Raw genomic sequence first — 19643 nt, forward strand, 5'->3', positions numbered from 1 at the left:
TTCGTACCATATGGATATATCTCCCAAGATCTTTAAGAGGAGTGGCTCTTGCAACCCGCCTACGACAGGTCTCGCTCGCTCTTACCAACAATATAACGGTAAAGCCTTTGGCAGTGGCACTTGCTTGGGCATTCCAACACTATCTACATAAGACCTACATTAAGAGAGAGAGAGAGAGAGAGAGAGAGAGAGAGAGAGAGTGTGTGTGTGTGTGTGAGAGAGAGAGCGAGAGAGCGCAAAGAAAAGCATCAAGGTGCTTCTTCCATATAACTCAAATGATTTTCTTGAACTTTATGAGAGATGACTTTTTTATTTCTAAAAAGGCTAGATAAAAGACTAGGATACACAATATAGCAGTGATTTTTATTGACTTTGATTAAGGCTCGTTAATGAAATGCAAGATTAACATAGAAAGCACGTGCATTTTGTCAAGACATCTCTTTGTCCATATGCTAACTCCGCATTGCCTCATAGAAGAAACCCACAAATCCAAAGATGATAGTCATAGCCACCGCAAAAGCAATCCCATGTTTCATGTCGTGGTACTCAACGATCGCCGCCGGAGGCAGACTTGCCGGAGGCAGACTTGCCCGAGGCAGACTTGATTGAAATCCTAACTCAGAGAGCTTTTGATGAGCAGATTTATATGCCAATGAGAACTGTTCAGAATCCTGCATGGATGGCGTAAACCTTAGGACTAATGTTATTCTTGTTTTGCTGATTTAATGTGCCAAAGAATTTTTTTAAAAACTAAGAAATAAACCACAAGCTTCACTACATGAAGTACTTCAAATTTAAAGAAATGGTAAACATTAAAACCAAAAAATAACACTAGCAATAACGTAGATATAGAATATCCTCCTAGCAAGCATATTGTAGAAAAACTCTAAAAATTCCTTGCTTTTCCTAGGTACAAAAAAGATAAGCATTTTTTTTTTTTTAAAAGGGTAAATAGCACGTTGTGAATGACAATGGATACTTCCAGTGGAAATATTTTTCTTCAAGAACGGACTTTGCTAACACTCAAATGTAAAGTGCATGTTTAAAAGGGTGATATTCTCTATTGACAAAGCTCTTCTAAAACCATGCTCCTATGAATGCCATGCAACATTTGCATACTTAAAGGATGTTCTCAATGTAGGGTTAAGGCGTTGGGCAAATATTCTGTTTGCTATAGAATTCTAACTTCTCCTTGGCTCACATGGTAGTGCTAGGAATCGCCTCCTAGCGACATCACTTGCGATGTTGTCGTTTGTGTGTGGGATAGAAAAGGAGAAATTCCCATGTAAAAACAAAGGAGCCAGTTTTAAGTCAAAAATCAACGGGTATTGAACCTCCAAAGCTATGAATCGGGACACCTTCAACACTATTTTGACCATCCTTGTTTTTTTGGTCCTTTGAAGCTTAGCTTCGACTACTTTTACAAGATTGCACCCACTCACCCACACCCACGTGTCTCAAGGGTTGAACCATAGTGGGTGCGCTTAAAGCCCCTCACTTTAACCACCAGGCCAACACCCCCGAACATGGTGTTGGCTTGTACTTAATAACGTTAGAAATGGACCGTGTCGCAGTAAAATGGCTTCTCAATCTATTCCCTTTACATAAATCTTTTCCTTGGACAAAATCAAATAGCATTTCTATTTTGTCAAATAGATGTGTGTGTGTGTGTGTGTGTGTGTGTGTGTGTGTGTGTGTGTGTGTGTGTGAGAGAGAGAGAGAGAGAGAGAGAGAGAGAAGTGAGAGTTACCTTGGCAAAGAGCTCAACATACTCACGAAACGAAGCATCTAAAACCAAGCCGCACCAAGCACTAGAGCCACTTTTTGAACTTGGTTCCACATTTGAATTTATTGTTGAGCTTGATCCCTGATTTGGATTTGCGCAAGTGACTTTTGTTGAGCTTTGTCCCGGTTTAAAATCATCCTTCAATTTTCTGCAAGAAACGAGTAATGTTGTGCTTATAAAATAGAAATTTAGATGTGATACATGGATATAATAGTGGCATGTCAAATTTATATTTACAATCATATGTTTGCTCACCAAAATATTTCCCTTCTTCGTGGGTTTTTTTCAAATTTACTTTTGGGAAAATTACCAAAATATCCCTCAAATTTCAAAAAATCCCAATATACCCTTGTATCTATTTTGGTTGGATTGTTCAAGATTTTCTCATCTTTATTTATTTTGGACAAGTGAGATCCTCTTAGTATCTAATTTTTCACAAATCACCTCGCAAAAAAAGACAATTATGTCTAAAAATTAATGAATCAATTCATCGCCAAAGCCTACATACCCAACTTAAATTCCAGTTTTAGCATATTGTATTGATAGATACTCCATCTTTGGAGATATTTAATCTCAAAATCAGGGGTATTTTGGGAGTTCTGGAAAATTTGAGGGGCATTTTGGGAATTTAGGACAAAATATTAAGGGTATTTTAGGAATTTCCACAAATGACAGGGTATTTTGTAATTTTCACTTTAATTTTTCTATGTCCTCTACTTAAGATTCATCAAACTCTCTCTCTCTCCCCTTACATTGGTGTGCCTATATCTATCTATGATTTTTGTCTTTACTCCTATCAGCTCCTTCATTACCATTCCCCCTCTCATTGTTTAGAGATCTATGAGAGTACTTTTTCTATGTTTTAATATAATTCTTTTCTTAGCTGCATTTATTGACGAATTATAACCACCTCCGCCTCTTGTTTCTCTTCCTCTCTCGCTTCTTTGAATGCTTTATGCTAACTATTTGCTACTTATTGAGTATTTCTTTTTGCTTTTATTTTTGTTGAGGGCAAAAAATAAGGAATCCCAAGAAAGGCAATTTTCCCTCTGAGGATTGGTTTGTTTCATTCCTTCAATGAGAACTTTCCCCTATGCATTATACAAGGATTAAAGATGTGAGTGTGTTTATATGCTAAAGTAACCAGCTAATGATCAATCCTGTATAGTATGCATAGTCAATTGCTTCATTGTGAAAACGATTTTGTAGATTAATTAGATTTGTCCTAGATGCACTATCATTACTAATTGGCACTGTAACAATTATTACAAGATGGTCGCGCACGACTTAATAATGATAACTATATGTGTCCTATATGGACACATATGCACCAATTATTTGTCATATATAACTATAAAAGAGTCTTTTGCAACTATGCTAGTTTTGTCATAGTTGGACTCTTATATACATCTAATAACTAGTGCTCGCTAGCTCCTACAAGTGGAAATATTGAGATTTTACCAACTTGCATTTGGATATGAGTGGTTCCAACAACCTAACAATACTTTTGCTATATGCAAATGATGTAATGCTATACTTTAGAAGATGCATGCAAAAAATCAGGATTGTTTTTTAATACTTTTTATTGCATTCTGTTTTGATGAGGAATGCCTCCAAAACAAAGGTTATGTCCATAAAATTGTAAAATCACGGTTAGATTTTGAGCTTGCCTACACAAGTTTTAGTGCAATTAAAGTTTCAAATTGTGACCTAAAAACCGGGAGCATCGGCTCTACACGCCCCACATGATAGGTTTGTTTTGGTCCCAATGGCTCTACACGCCCCACATGATAGGTTTGTTTTGGTCCCATTGGTCAAATATGACCTTCAAGGACGATAATGAATCCTCTCTCTCTCTCTCTCTCTCTCTATATATATATATATATATATATATATATATATATATATATATATATATATATATATATATGTATGTATGTATGTATGTATGTATGTATGTATATGTGTGTGTGTGTGTACACACACCAATCTACTGATGTGGTTTCCACTCAGGTATTCACAAATGGGGTTGCATCAAAAGTACTGCATGAATTTCTTTCAACATCTAAAAACTTCTCGATTCGGGAAAAAAAACTGTTTTATGAACGAAGAAGTCAAAAAAGAATCCATGTTTGCCCACTGGTCCATAGGATTGGTATGTAAAGTGAGAAAAGTAGCAGTGATGACTAACATATGTGATTATGTTTTTTTAACCTCTAAGATTTTCTTCCAACTGTGAGTATTACCTATCTTCCTCCTTTGATTACAGCCTTGTATTCTTGTGTGAGCTTGCAAGGGCTGCGGAGAATCGCCTCAAGATGCTAAATATATTATTCCATGATCAAGAGTATGATGCAGCACTACAAAATCCATGTAGAACCCATACTACAAAAGGGTAACACCGATTCGAAACCCTAAGTATCACCCTCAAACTGTTCCCGTAACCACTCGACCAAGAATTTGGGGCTGTTGCAGCTTTGAAGCTGCTCAAAAAAAAAAACAACTTCCCTCCTCCCTCCTGCATCACGTGTCGCGCTACAGCTCCCAGCTAACTTTTTGCGCGTCCTTTTCCGTCCTTTGCTCACGCTCACGTCGCCATTTCCATCACCATAAGGGAATCTTGTAAAGATTCTTCTCTCAATTGTTTTTCCAGAATGTGTAGGACATACTCTTTAGAAACCAAGAAAAATTACGTTTCAAGGCCTATTTTTTAAAATTATTGGCTATTTCATAAATATAATTAAGCCCAAATTTTCCAATCAATTGTAATCTTGCGAGATAAATTTGTCAAAAATACACTTTAAATGCCAAATTTATCAAGAGTTTCAAAGGAGTTTCCCATAAATCTATACTTTACTTTTATGGATAAGAGATATTTTCCAACCCATCTACACTGGCAAGCTCTTGAAGGTGTCGTTTTTTAAACCATGGTTGGTGAGTACTAGTGACTTGGCTTTGTCCATGCTCTACCATCAATCTTATATGTTTTTTTGTTTTCGGAGTCAGGTAGGGCACGCCCGCCCGCTCCCCTCATACACCAAAAAAGTATACAAAAAGAACGACCTAGACTATGCACCCAGAAATTGAAGGCAGACGCTTTTGTCAATAGTTTCCTCTGGACTACGAGAGTCCACAATTATCTACCCTCTTAGGGCCATGACTAATCCCTTGAGAGACCCATTTCGCCAACTTGATTTGGGCGTGACAACGATCAAGTACGTCTGTTCAGAGGTCCAGGTACTGCGGGACTTGCTTCGGTCTTCCATTTATCAATATGTAGCTATCAATATGGTTGTATACCTTTATTTCATCAACTTTTCTAGCATGAAGGAAACAAAGATGACAAAATTACTTAAAGTACAACAAATGTTTATTGTTGAAGATTTAATAGATGCAGTAACTAGTTGTTCATTATCAACAAAGATGGGATTTATAAAAGTTGGTGACATGGTTGCTCTCTTAACCACAAAACAAAGCAAACTAAAATACTTACTCATAAATGCTCCAAAGTTCTACATGTGAAGGTTCCTCGACGGTGGGGAATAGAGAAGGATCCATCTATGAATTGAAACACATTAGAAAAAGCACGTCACATTAAACCCTGAGTGTGCGCGCATGCTATGCATGCCAAACAAGACAAACCATACCAAATATATGATTGCTGAGAAGAGTGCTACAATCTCCTTGTCATTAAAACCAAGGCGACTAAATGTGGTTCTTACTATTTGGAAGTCTTCACCTTTCATTATCCAATAAAATAAAAAATAATAATTATTGAATATAAAGAAAGCCAAGGAAATTTTGAAATGATATTCAAAAAGTCGCAAAGAATGTGGAGATTACCTTTTTGAATACGTTTAAATTGTTCCAACTCATCCTCTGGTATGGGTAAACAAGAATCCTACAAAAACAAGGACATTTCTTAATCTCTTGCCTAACCACCAACAATAAGGGATAAGATTCAAATTAAAGAAACCAAGATAAGACATAGAATGTTTTTCCAACAAAAGAAGCAAGAACCGGAGTAACTTGCACATCGTGTTGCTACTCTACAAAATTGCATCATCACACACCCGAAGTATTAACTAAGGGTTATCATATGGTATTGTGTGAGTGTACAATTGGGCGCTTTAAGAAACCAAGATAAGACATCGAATATTTTTCCAACAGAAGAAGTAAGAACCGGAGTAACTTGCACATCGTGTTGCTACTCTACAAAATTGCATCATCACACACCCGAAGTATTAACTAAGAGTTATCATATGGTATCATGTGAGTGCACAATAGGAAGTCTTTATAAGGCAAAACAAATAGATTTTACAAAGGAGGGCTCTGTATATAGGAGTCAAAAAAGAAATTTTGGTGCATGTAAGTGACGTCTCCCTAATACTACTAGTGATTCCCCTGAAATCATATAGCGAAATGATGCATTGGTCATGGGGTTCACCATTATCTCTTTGCGACTTGTCAAAATACAACCGAGCTCTCTGCATTAGTCTATTATTGTAAGAGAAACAATAACGAAGTATATCGTGCCTATGAATTTATATTGTGCAAATATGACCTACTAGATGTGTTGGAATAAGCACACTTCATTAGGAAGAGAATGGGTTTTAGGATGGCCTCTTTATTTGCCACGAGATTATGAAAGTGATTAACATTTTGACAAATAGGTGCATGTCATGTGTGCAAGAATAGGTGGGTGTGTAAGAAAGGTGTAAGAGTCGTCAAAGAATGCATCCCCCCCCACCCTATCCTCCCCAAAAAAAAATGTACAATTTAGTGATTTTCAGGCATTCCATACCTCCTGCATAAGAATCTCCGATTTGAGCAAAGATTATAGGTTTGTGATCTACACATTGAACTCTTTCCGTAGATATGCTACATGATATGATTTTAGCCTCTAGAGTTTAAATTTCATTTTGGTGAGAGAAAAATTGGATTGAATAAATTAGCCATGTTTTGTTTGAATTCAAAACATGTCCTTTGATTGCTTTCCCAATAGTAAAGCTTTGACTTTCTTAAACTACCAAATAAAAAGACCCTCTTAGAGCCCATTGTCTTCCTAATGCCTCTCTACACCTATCAATCAAATTTGTGGTTAAAACACTCGCTCACTACAACCTGTTTTTCTTGAAAAAGTATTTAAGAAATTAGATAAGGAAGAAAAACTATTTCAAGAAAAGCTTTTTTTGAGGTTTCTCAATAATGGTTTAGATAAGTACGGGGTGTTTTTAAAGAAACTCTTATTTTTTGTCGCATAGTGTGTTGTATCATATGGTTATAAGTACCTGTATTTGTACGATATGGGCATCCATACGATGTACAAGAACTTCCATGCCCATATCTCTAGTGTAGATGCATGTTTAATATTGTGTAAGTGTGTGTGTGTGTGAGTGTGAGTGTGTGTGTGTGTGTGTGTGTGTGAGAGAGAGAGAGAGGGTGTAAAATCTTTACACCTTGCCTTGCTCAATCAACTAGATTTAAAAACCTTTAGCATTAATTGTATCTTATTACCGCACGTCCATGTTGAAACGCGATATCCATCCCGGTAAGTCTTTTAACTGCCTCAATTCCAGCAAGCTACAAGGTTTTGATATTTAGAGAATAAGTTGAGTGTGCAATAACTTAAAATGTATAGAAAGCAAAGCTACATAACTTTGCAATAAAAAAATTGTGGAATGACGAAATTTATAATGAAACCTGGTAAAGGTCTGCATAAGAGAGATATAGCTTCACGTTTTCTTTTTTCCCTCTAAGAGTCTCTGCAAAATTTATCGTTGATACTTTATCCATATGTAAAAACAAGTAACTTGAAAAACTAAAATTTTATTCTTTAAAGAAGTTTCAATAATTTCAAATATGTACCAAACATTTATGGTCAATTAATATTACATCAAACAGGGATTGCATCTGTACAAAACTTGATAAATTGAAAAAAAAATCCTTGAGCCTATTTTACTAGAGATTTTAGATCCAAATTTACTAAGTATAAATTAAGAAGTTTTTAGCATCAAAGCCATCAATAATTCCCAATTCCATCTCGGTCTATTATAGTCGTATACGAAGACAGATACCACAAAGGCGGAGAGAATAACAACAGAAGAGCCTTAAATAACATGGAAGTTGAGAATCCTCCTCAAGAAGAAAGTGAATACCCTAGAACAGGAGGGAGACCCATAGCAATCCAGATGGCAATCCCAACAAGGTGACACTTAAATAGAACCCTTATAGGATATTCATCAGCCACAAAAATCGAGATAAAACGTTGTGCCACAAAAATTATTGATCGATTACATGTAGAGTACCACCATCCGTGTGTGTGTGTGTGTGTGTGTGTGTGTGTGTGTGTGTGTGTGTGTGAGAGAGAGAGAGAGAGAGAGAGAGAGAACCTCCTATTATTCTCTCTGATAATTTTTGTTCCGAAAACGGTTAACCCTTAATCATACATATCAAGGTCATACTCGCAATCTTCTCTTGAGCTTGAGGTTAAGAGACTACTACTTATGTAAAAAAATGAGTAACCTTCAGACTCAATTCATCACCATTTGGTCCTTGTATGCCTCTTAAGGTGATACACTTTTGCATTTTACTCAAAATACCTATACTCGCACAAGTTTAACAATAGGTTGGTAACCTAACATGACATAGAAGTGTCCTTTCAAGGTTTCGGGAAAAAAAAAATTATTCTCCTAATAGAATTGTTTGTTTTGCAAAATCTCTTCTTGAGCTTGAATTAAAGACCACTTCTTATGTAAGAAACGAGTAAGCTTCAAAATTCATCACCATTTGGTCCTTATATGTCTCTTAAGAAGGTATCCTCTTGTATTTTACTCAAAATAGCTATTCCTTGGGATCAATCAATAATAAGAATGATAGGAATTTTCCTAGATCATAATACTAATTCCATAGACATAAATGGATTCTTGATCGAACCGTGGAGTTACCTTAGCCTCCACATTTTGCTTCCTAGCCAGAGAATTAAGTTAAGATATCGTGTTTTTCTCACACCGTTAATCTATCATCAACTTTTATACAGTTGTGCTTATTACTACCACTAATTGTAAGTTTTATTAGTTCACTTTGGATATATAGATATACTAGTACGGCCGGTCGCCTTCGGCGGCCTCTCTCTCTCTCTCTCTCTCTCTCTCTCTCTCTCTCTCTCTCTCTCTCTCTTATCGCGTGCAAAGGGGCTTGTTTTTGTTTTGGACTTTAGCCTTCCGGTCGCAGATTGCGACACGTGTAAAGGGCTCCCCCTTCCGCCTTATTATGTTAGTAGATAGTTAGCCATCATACCTATGAAAGGTATGGAAAGTCTCCTAACTACTAGAATATTTGACAATAAACAAGCATAAAAATAGCAAACTTAAAAAAGTAGAGTTTCACATTATGTTCTTTACAATTCCTTGGAATGACATCTATTTGTAGGCAAATTTGGAAGGTATGATTAGAATTGATAAATGCTACAAAGACAACACAATTTTCCTGTAAAAATAGCGATGTTCAGGTGCCTATACTTGCTAACTCAAAATGACTAATTTAAGTCTCTTGAAATTTTTTTTCATAATTGTATTATTAGCTATATGGAGTGTGTGTGTGTATATATATATATATGATATGGAATCCACTTATAGAATAAAAAATACATATAGCTTTCATTATAGCTACCAAAACATTCATGAAAGTTCAGTTTTAGTATTAGAAAAAGACATTGGTGAATTTTCATAATTAGGCCATAACCTTCAATCTAATTAGTTTCCTCTCCTTGGAGACACGGAAGCATATTGAGAACTAGTAAGGCTACTCATATAGCAATCCAACCCTCAATAAAATGACTTTTAGGGTATTCCCTTTGCCAACCTAGAGTTAACGAAATTCAATAAATGGGAATATTCCTCTCCCCTTGTACCATCACAACCTGCCTCATCTATTCTCCCCCAAATTTTCCCTCCTCCCCTACCTCGGTTCCCAGACTTAAATAAGTAAAATAAATACATAAAAGCCAAACTAAATAATGTGATCACATCGGGCAGTTCACTTGAGATACAAAAACTCTAACATCCTCTTTGTAGCTCATAGTGGACGTCAATAGTGAGACAAAGTCCATGAAGAAGCTACCATGGACACCCCAGCAATAGCTGTCATGCTGGATACACCTCGGCTTTACTACCCTCAACTTTGTACCTTAGAAAAATGTCATCTTGAGCATCGGTTGCCTTTTAGAAAATTTGAAATGTAGACCACACTACGTACACTCATAAACTGTGAACACATCACATCCAAAATATAATACTCCTAGATAATGAACTGTGGAACACATCTTGTTCATGGTCTGACCAACAACAATGGATCGGTGCAATCATCCATAGGGTTTTAGATACGTCCGATTGGCTCCCTGCTAGATGCGTGTGCCTCGAACTCAGGTCCAAACACTGATAACCTGAACTCCAACCCAAGGGTCCAAATTAATTTGCTTGCCTCTCTCTTCCATTCACAAGCCTCTCTCGCTGAAGCTAGTGGCAGCAACTACCGTTTGATTAGGGATATGACGTCGAGGCCACTATGGCCGCCGCCACATGTGTCATGCCGATCTCCTCTATCAAATCTTTATTACTGTAATCTCTGTCTAGCTTGCCTTTGTCTTTGTCTATCTCTGAATTCTTGCTTTTGCCTTTGGCTTCAAACTCTTGAGCCAAACAAAGCGTCGTGTCAAATTTATAAAACGAGTTGTCGGTCCTTGTGGATACCGAGGCAACTAACTGCATACTGGTACTACCATCCTTGTCAAGCTTGCTTTTGTCGTTGTCCTCTAGCGAACTCCTCCATTTGTTTTTGGCTTCACAATCTCGAGCCAAACAATTTTCCGGTTTCTTGGAGAAATGTGCCGGTGCATAGGCCGCTAACTGGATGGTGGATCTCCTATCCATAGCCACTTGTTGGTTTTGGTCAATGTCGTCGGTGTTCGAGCAAGGATGGGCCTTGTTGAAGTTGCAAGATCTGAAAATCTGTGAAGCCTTCTAGCATTCCAAAGGTGGCCGCACAAACCAAGCCGTAAAATAGAACTAAGTTAATCCCAAGCTGATCATGTCCTCCTCTTCGCCTCCCACGCCTATCCACGGAGCTTTGCCTAAAAGACCTTCGAAATGCTCCCAAGCCGCTCTTGATGTCCCTCTCTAGAGCTCAAAGTTCTGCTTCTCCCAAGTTGCTCCGCACCCTCTGCTATCCCTCTCTTCAACTGCAAAGTCGCTCGCCTCGTGGTCTCCCAAACTGCTCCACAATGTGCCTCTCATAGGCCACCAAATCAATGCCACCTTCTCTCTCTCAGCATGCCAAGGGATGCTTCAATACATCGTTGCATGCAACATTTTAAAACGCTATGCACAATGGAAGGGGGAGTTGTCGCTTTTGGGCCTCACGTCGGCGTTTCAAAACGTTGGAACCAAGGGTCGACATCAAAGTGGCCTCTGATCGCATTTATCAGAACGCAAGGGATAGAGGACACGTTGGCACAGCCAAGAAAGGAGAGAAAACGCCTAGCCTTTTAAAATGTTGGCGTGACTGGGGGTTGCGGTGCCGACAGAAAGGGGTAACGACGACGTTTCAAAATACGCATAGAGGTGGGGAGGGAATCCGGTGTTGGCCGAGAGCTGCGTTTTAAAACGCAAGGACAACGAACAGTTTTTCACTACACCACCAAGGGTTCTTCTCTTCTTTGTGCAGCTCCGCCTCCTCCAAGAGTCTTCCAGCACGACCTCACTCTCATACCATGTCAAAGTCGACAATGCGAAAGTGTAGAGACAAAGGTGTGGGAGGGGGGGGGGAGTCTCCTAAACCAATCAACCTTAACAATGAATAACTAAATGTGTATACAATGGAGGCAAGGGGTTGCTTATATAGCAAACCTCACTAAATTGTCCTACCTAGAATTTGACAAATAAGTAAAATAAATACTTAAAAGCCAAACTAAATAATCGGATCACATTGGGCAGCTCACTTGAGATGCCAAAACTCTAACCAAAAAAATCCCCCTTTCAAATTTTGGCAGGCAAGTAGTGAGACTTCTTCTTCTTTTGTTTTTAGAAGGAATTTTTGCTTATTCTACTTAAAAACAATTTCTAGAAATCATAGCACCTACTACTATAGTAGAGGAAACATAATATTTAAGAGTCTAGTAGGTGGATCCCTCCTACATACATGATCACACAAGTGGTAAATGACATTGCACATCACATACATAATATATGGCTAATTTTAAAATTTGAAATTAAACCGTTTCTATAAAACCTCTTGTCCTGTTTCGAAACGTTTTAAGCGTTTCATGCTTCATTTTGTTTGAGGGAACAAAACACGTTCTTATGTGACATTGCACGTGGGCTCCATGGAGGAAAATACTTGATCTTCATAATTTTTAATCACAAAACTATAGAGGGTGTATGCTACTTATATTTGTACGTGTGTGTCATGGACGTTTCACAAGAAGTTTTGGACAAATTCTCACAATAATTCCCACATTGTGACTACCTCCACATCATGAGCTTCTGTGAGGGAGGCACCGCATACCTAGATAGGTACGATTGGGTGCAGGGGACCGCCGGCCCGATGGGGAGGCCGGTGGTCCCCTGCCCCCAATCGTACCTAGCTAGGTATGCGGTGCCTCTTGAACAAAAGCTCATGATGTTATTCATTGTAATGAAAAACTGGAAAAGACTCCGTTTTCCTACATGAGAAACTTTCTAAATCTTCTTGTGTTTGTGTTTCTTGTTTCGGTCGTAAACATCTCATCTATGACCTCACTCAGGCTTAATTTTCTCAAGTTAAGCAAGAAGTATCGCTAGAAAATTGCTAAACAAGGAGCATGGAACAGTTTGAGAAGGACCCTCAAAACATAATTACACCCCCAAAATTGCATTGAAAGATTTGAATAGGAATAAAAGGCTTACCAAGCTGGGTAATTGCTTTTCTCAAGTCAAGCGACGGTTGTTCTTTCCCGATACGAATAGAGTCGTTCATACGAATAGAGCCGCTCGGCCTATGATCCTTTCCAATATGATTATGTAAGATGGCATCATAGAATCTGCAACAAGCATGACATGGTAGGTCTAAGTTATGAGAACCTATTCTGGTGCTAATTAAGGCATTTTAGTTTAAGAATGACAGTTAATATCTACTTAGTTGTGGACCTTTTTCTCAAAGTGTACTTTGCAAAGTTTCTAAATAAGCAACCTATTTTCCTAATTCTGCCTTTCAGCTAAAGCTCTCTCTCTCTCTCTCTCTCTCTCTCTCTCTCTCTCTCTGTGGGCAAAGAAAAGAAAGAATGACACTTACGCAAGGCGAAGAAAAGCACTTGAGGAGTCGACTGGTAGCGACTTGATATCGGTGCGCGCCTCTTGGACGGCCGCTTCGGCAGCCTTCTTCAGCGCGGCGCTGTCCTTGACGAGAGCCATCTCACTTCCAGAGATAGGTGTAATCTGACAATAAATAGCCTAGGAAACCTTGGAAATGGCCTTCTGCCTTCAACCCCCCTCCTTTTTATAGACCCACCCACATTCGCTTTCAGTTTCACAAGCAACGCACAATTCCTTTCATCCCTCCGGGCTCCATCCACGCCTTCTTCCCAACTTATACTTTCCTTGCATGGGCTATCCTCAAGCTATGCTTTCCTTACATCAGCTCAACCCTAAAGGGCACGCCATATGTCCTCCATTATGGAGACCCCACCTAATGCCGCTGTCACTCTAGGGCATCCGTCCTAGTGTGTCACACTCAACTATAGATCAAATAACGGCCTTTTGTACTAGCAAATGCCATGTGGCCATATGGTAAGCCGTTCGCGTTTGCCGCTAGTTGTCAGAGCTCGAGCCCTGTGAGCTGCAATTGCGCTTCCAATTTGGAAGATGGCCGTGCAAGGGAAAAGATGGTCGGGCTGGTAAGGCCGACACTCGGACAAGGTGAGGAGACCACCTTTTGCTTTTCACGTAGCCAATGAGGAATCGCCATCTCAGATGGGCTACGTTTTGTGTAATGGAATTGGCCTATTTAACTTGAGAGTAGCGAAAATTAATGAGAGTACTTTTTAAAAATGACTGTGAGCATAGCGGGTGAACATAATTGAAGATAGCAACATAATCATAGCAATTAGTTAACTTGGCATGAACAATACTTTTGCAAGAGAGAGAATTTAGAGAACATGACAACATTTGAGGACCTGATTTATGTGGAGCCGGTCCCCCCTCCAATAGGCATTTGTATTAGGAACTAGGCCTCACCATCACTTTGTCTACCAATTCCTGTACTTGTCTCATGATCTCCTCTTGTTGAGCTTGTGAGACTCAATAAGGAGGCTTGCTAGGCGGTGAGCTTCATGGAAGAAGCTCAAAGCGATGGTCATCCCCTCGTTTTGGAGGTAAGTCCATAGGGGTATCATTGATTAACACATCTTGGAATACTTTTAGAAAATTAGACAAGTCTAACGCTTCTTGATTCCTACTATTTACATTTGATGAAACATTAGGATCTTCTAGAGACTCTTTGACAAAAATCATGTACACAAAAATTGAGCTCTTCATTGACTTATCAAAAGCAAGTGGATCTACAAGTGAAATAGTATGACCACTCTCACTAGCATCTATATGCATGTTCTTTCCCCTGTAGGTGAAGTAGATTCTCCTTTCAGGGAACTTCATATGGGCAGCCATGCGATCAAACCATGGCGCCCCTAGGATAGCATCCTCATGTTGGAGAGGAGAGATGAAGAAGTCTTCTTTGTCAACATAGCTTTGGACATGAAGCCTCAACTTCCAAATCAAGGGAGTAACAGAGGCTTGTTGTCCCTTGAAAGCTGCATCAGCCATTACCATATCTCCCATCTCAAAATCTTGAATGCCCAACCTGGTGGCCAACTCCGTTGATATGAAGTTGTGAGTAGAGCCAGGGTCAAACAAGATGAAGGCATCATGCTCTCTTACCTTTTCCCAAGCATAGGAAAGTGATGATCCTTTGCAATGAGCATCCTCTATTGGAGCTTCGATGGTGGAAGCCCTAGAAGTCTCATTGAGAGTATTCTTCTTGGGGCAAGAATGATAGCCATGTCCTTGCTCCCCACACTTGAAACACTTATGGTCCTTGCGAAAAGCTTCAAGATCTTTAGGCGAGAGTTTGTTTTTACCTTTGTAAACTCCCTTCTCCTTAGACCGATTGTTGTTGTTGTTGTTGGAAGTGCCTTGGGAAGAATTTTGAACATTCGTTTTCCCCTTTGCATCCTTTTTGTCTTTGTTTTCCATGAACTTGACATTACATCTAGCCCCTTGATGAAAATTGATGCGTGAAGCAACCATGGTGTGATGGATTACTTCACTAATAGTACCAGGCCATTGAGAGTTGATGTATTCGGCCATCTCTTCAGGTAATCCCGCACAGAATTGCTGCCTTTGCTTAGCAAAGTCTATCTTTTGAAAGACGGTAGCCTTGAGATGTAGATCCCAAAACTTGTCTACATACTTGTGGATAGACTCATGAGAGAGATGCTTCAAGTTGCTCCATTCGGTAAGCAGTGTGTCCTTTGCATCGTTGGCAAGGAATTGCTTCATGATGGAAACTCGTAGAGTTTTCCATGTCTTTGGGGCTTCACCGTTTCCACGAAGGCTAGCCCACCATTGACAAGCTGATTTTTGGAAGTGCATGGCTACATGGCATAGCTTGTAGGACTCTATGAAGCCCTTGTCTCCGAAGGCCGCATCAAATTGTTGGATGAAGGCCAACACTTTGTCGGTAGCACCAAAGGTGCCATCATAGGTGAGAAAAGAGATACTCTTTCCTCCCTCCTTGAACTTCTTTAGTTTTTGTAACCTTCACCATGCAGAAAATTATTTGCGATGTCCTCCCCTCTTATTCTCTAGGAGAATAGCCATAGCTTTGGTCGGAAGAGGAGGAAGGTGAAGAAGAAGGAGAAGAGGGTGACCTCTTCCTAGCCCTTTTCTTCCTTTGTTTCCTCTCTTCCCTTTTGGAGTGACGAGGAGAAGGACTATGTGTTGATCTTTTCCTCTTGGGAGGAGAGGGCGATCGTCTAGACCGCCGTCTTCATGGAGCCATATCTTCAGAGGAACTTAAACTTTCACTGCTTTCCTACTCTTTAGATTCCTCCTCTCGAATGGGAGAGAGTATTCTTTTGGGTGTCTCTTCAAGAGGCCTCCTAAGCTCTCTCTCCTCTTGGAGAGGAAGGGAAATTTCATAAGCACGAAGTTGTTGAGTAACTTCGGCTTGCAAAGCAAGGTTGCCCATAGCGTGCTGCAACCTAGTGACGAGATAATTCACAAACATGGGAGCATCATCATTAGCACCTTCATGTGAAAAATCAAAGCTATCAATGTTCATTCTACTCTCTTGATTATTGTTAGCCATGTTAACAAAATTTATGTATGTACTTAGTGTATGCTTTGGCAATTCAAAACCTTAGTTGCCACTCCTCTTAGCCTTTGAAAATTGACTCTTAAGTATCTACACCCACGGCTCGAAGTGATTAATTAAAGAGAGTAGAGGAGAAGGTCTAACATAGCAGAGTTGCCGAGGGCTAGCTCCTTTCGGACTTCTTATGGATCAATAATGGTAAAGCTATAGGGAAGGCTAAAAAGATTCCATTATTAAGTCCAAAGCTCCTGAGGTGTGCACCATATTCCACATAGTGGACTCAACAAACCCGATAATAGATCCCAGTTCCACTGACCCTAATATAATTAACAACATCAACCATTTATAGTCTACTTAAGGACCTCTCTTCTTAATCAAGAAAAGAGAAACCAAATGCTTTGATACCAATGTAATGAAATTGGCCTATTTAACTTGAGAGTAGCGGAAATTAATGAGAGTACTTTTGAGAAATGATTTTGTGAGCATAGCGGGTGAACGTAATTGAAGATAGCAACATAATCATAGCAATTAGTTAACTTGGCATGAACAATACTTTTGCAAGAGAGAATTTAGAGAACATGACAAGAGTTGAGGACCGGATTTATGTGGAGCCGGTCCCCCCTCCAAAAGGCATTTGTATTACGATTTCTCCCATTAAGAAAGACTTGTTACAATACAATCTTTGTGTTCCTTGTGAACTAGGTGATGCAATGAAGATGGAAAACTTCATTGTTGGACGGATACGCCGCAACGGACGTCAGCACAACGAGAACTCACCTAGCATATAATGTCAGCTAAGCACGAAGCTCGACCCGCAGGCGCGTGGAAGCAAGCATAAGGTGTCAACCTACACTTAACTAATTCCTACAGAGGTCTCTACCCATTGTCTAAGTCACAGCCTTCAAGAGTGCATAAGAGGAAACTTCCTACAATGCTTTCTAGAGCCGAACACCCATCAAACAATCTCGAAACACCATAGAACTTGAAGGAGACCCTACTAATACCAATAGGTCGCTCTCCCTAAGGTCTATGAACCAAAACCCCAACCCAAAACACCTGGTGCAAAATCACGTAGGATGTCTGGCCGAAATTTGCAGGTCTTCGTTTTCGAAATCTAAAGTGCCTAATGTGTAGTTCTACTCAATGTGAACGCGTGCTAAATCAAACAACGTATGCTCACCCAATCACCAGATGAAGCTTGTAGAAGGAGCTCGCAAAACCGGACCGTACGCGCGCAATGTAGGTATCGGTGCGTAGCTCTCGTCGAGGGCAACACGCTGCACTTCTCCGCACTTGATTCCGACCACCGGTGCACACGTAGCGTCAAGGTGAAGCTCACACTCTCTCTCGTACACAGTACGCTCACTCACACACTTCAAAACTTGTTTTTCAAAATGACAAAAAGGTTTTTCATTAAGGTCAAAAAGTGGTATATATACCTTACAATTCTCAAACCCTAAAGTTCCAAAATCATCCAACTACTCCATCTATCTATCAAAACTGGGATACAATCTGGAAACTTCTGTAAGTCCTAATATTTACAAGGTGAAAAATCAGGTTTCCTCAATAAATGAATAATTACAAAAAATGATAATCCTCCGAGTAGTTAGTCTCCGTGGGGTGTGTCCGACTTCTAACACTCCCCCCCTCCTTGCTCATGTCGTCCCCGACATGGCCGCTGATCCGCTTCTTCATCGTATAGTTTCACGCATCTTGATTAGTGATTCGTATCTTGCATGCAAGTTCATGATTGTTGGGCCAAAAATATCTGTGTTTATTGTGAAGAAGCCGGTGTAGAACGCTTCTTCAAAGGCCTATAGGTGATAGGATGGTAGAAACATTATCCTTTGATACAGCGCATGTATCACCTCCTTGGAAGGCTGATCAGACATATCATAAGCGCATCTGTAAGTATCTTGGAAGAAAAAGATATTGTCTGTCAGCTGGTCTGGCTTGAAAGTCTCAAATACTGCTAAAAGTGTTTTGAAGATTTTCTTCATCATGATGCACTAAGGTCAGGTGAGCCAGTGAACAATTTGATGGCGCCCGTTAGGGTTTTCACCATGTATTGGACACTTATTCTCTCATCTGCCTTCAAGCCCGGCAACTTAGGGTAATTTAGCCAAGGGGGTCGGCTTCTTTGTAAGATCTCCTGGGCTTTCCACATCCTGATTCTTGGTAGAGGACAAAAGCTGAGGTTGTCTCTGATGTTTTTCGGTGCCTCTACCAAGTGGATTAGGTATTGTGGGTACTTTGTGAGCCAGGTCTTCCTCCATTTCGGTTGAGAGTCAACAATTAGCTTGACCCCTTCTGGTTGGGAGGTATCTGCATTGTAGAGTGGTACGGTCGGCTCTTCTCTTATCCGCTTATTGATGGTGGCTGCTTCATATTTCAGCAATGGATATGGGAGAGAGGGTTTAAGCCATTCGCGCCTGAGGTTGCTGGCGTCGATCTTCTGGATGGTCATGGACTTGAAAACCCTCTGCTCCCACTCCAAGGCTTCCTTTGTTGTCTCTCTGATCTCCGCCTCTATTGCTTTACGCAACTTTTCTTCCTCGTCTTGTGTTAGATCCTGTGGCTCTTGAGAGGATCCTTCTAGGATTTCCTCTTGCATAGGAGTGTCCACCGGATCTGCCACATTTTTTAAATCGATGCCTTCATTGGCTGCTGGCCCTGTGCCCTCTTGCTCTCCGGCTTGCTGTCCTCTCAGCTCCTCAATCTGCTTTAGGAGTTTCTCTTTTTCTGATTCAGCTTCTTCGCCCATATTCATGAGGAGGTTATTTAATTCGGTGTTTATCCTCTCCGCCTCCTCGAGCTTTCTTTTTATACTTTCTACTTCCTCTTTTAGGGCTTTTTGGTCTTCTTCCATTCTTGTTTGCATGACAATAGACCCTTCTGCCATCATCAATCTTTGCTTTTTCTCTAGAGTCAGCTCCTTCTGAAGTTCTTGCATTTGTTCTTCATAGAGTTGAATTTCCGTAGTGATGTGAGTCGAGCTAGTAGCTCTGACTCTGGCAGGGGATGCCCGCAGCCTCTGGATGGTTTGATCTTTCACTTTGAGCTGCTCCTTGAGCTCAAGGAACTCATCCTAGCTGGATTCTTCATTTATCTCCGCCTTTTCTTTGGTGTTTCTCATGGCTTCAACTTCTTTAGATTCCTCAGCCAGCTGTAGGGTCAGAGGTTATCTCTTTCCCTCTCGGCATCTATCAGTGATTTGCTGAGCTGTTGACATTCCTCTTCAACTCCTTGCATTCTTTTTGCTATTGCTTGATTTTCTTTCTCCATTGCCTGGAATCTTTGCAATGCCCTTGCTGTCAGGCCAAGGGCAGGGCCAAGGGCCAGGACGGACATGCGGTCAAGGGGCGCTATATTTACGGGCTAGGAGTCTATATATGGCACGGTTGGGTGGAGAGTTGCATGGTCCAGTCCCCCATGGTCTAACACTGGTATC

At 40.1% G+C, this 19643-nt stretch overlaps 1 protein-coding gene across 1 annotated transcript; it reads right to left on the reverse strand.

Annotated features, from left to right (window-relative positions):
* Positions 1 to 236: 236 nt before the first annotated feature.
* Positions 237 to 13294, reverse strand: LOC147422488 (L-ascorbate peroxidase 3-like). The gene is made up of 9 exons (XM_086502894.1): positions 13115 to 13294; positions 12730 to 12863; positions 7490 to 7551; positions 7304 to 7369; positions 5630 to 5687; positions 5434 to 5525; positions 5280 to 5344; positions 1751 to 1934; positions 237 to 671 (listed from the first exon to the last, which is right to left on the reverse strand). The coding sequence occupies exons 1-9, from the start codon at positions 13231 to 13233 to the stop codon at positions 453 to 455; spliced, it is 999 nt and encodes a 332-aa protein (XP_086359020.1). The 5' UTR covers positions 13234 to 13294; the 3' UTR covers positions 237 to 452.
* Positions 13295 to 19643: the final 6349 nt, after the last annotated feature.

This window comes from Adiantum capillus-veneris, chromosome 27, assembly GCF_014529385.1.
Source record: "Adiantum capillus-veneris isolate H3 chromosome 27, ASM1452938v2, whole genome shotgun sequence".
NCBI lineage: Eukaryota > Viridiplantae > Streptophyta > Polypodiopsida > Polypodiales > Pteridaceae > Adiantum > Adiantum capillus-veneris.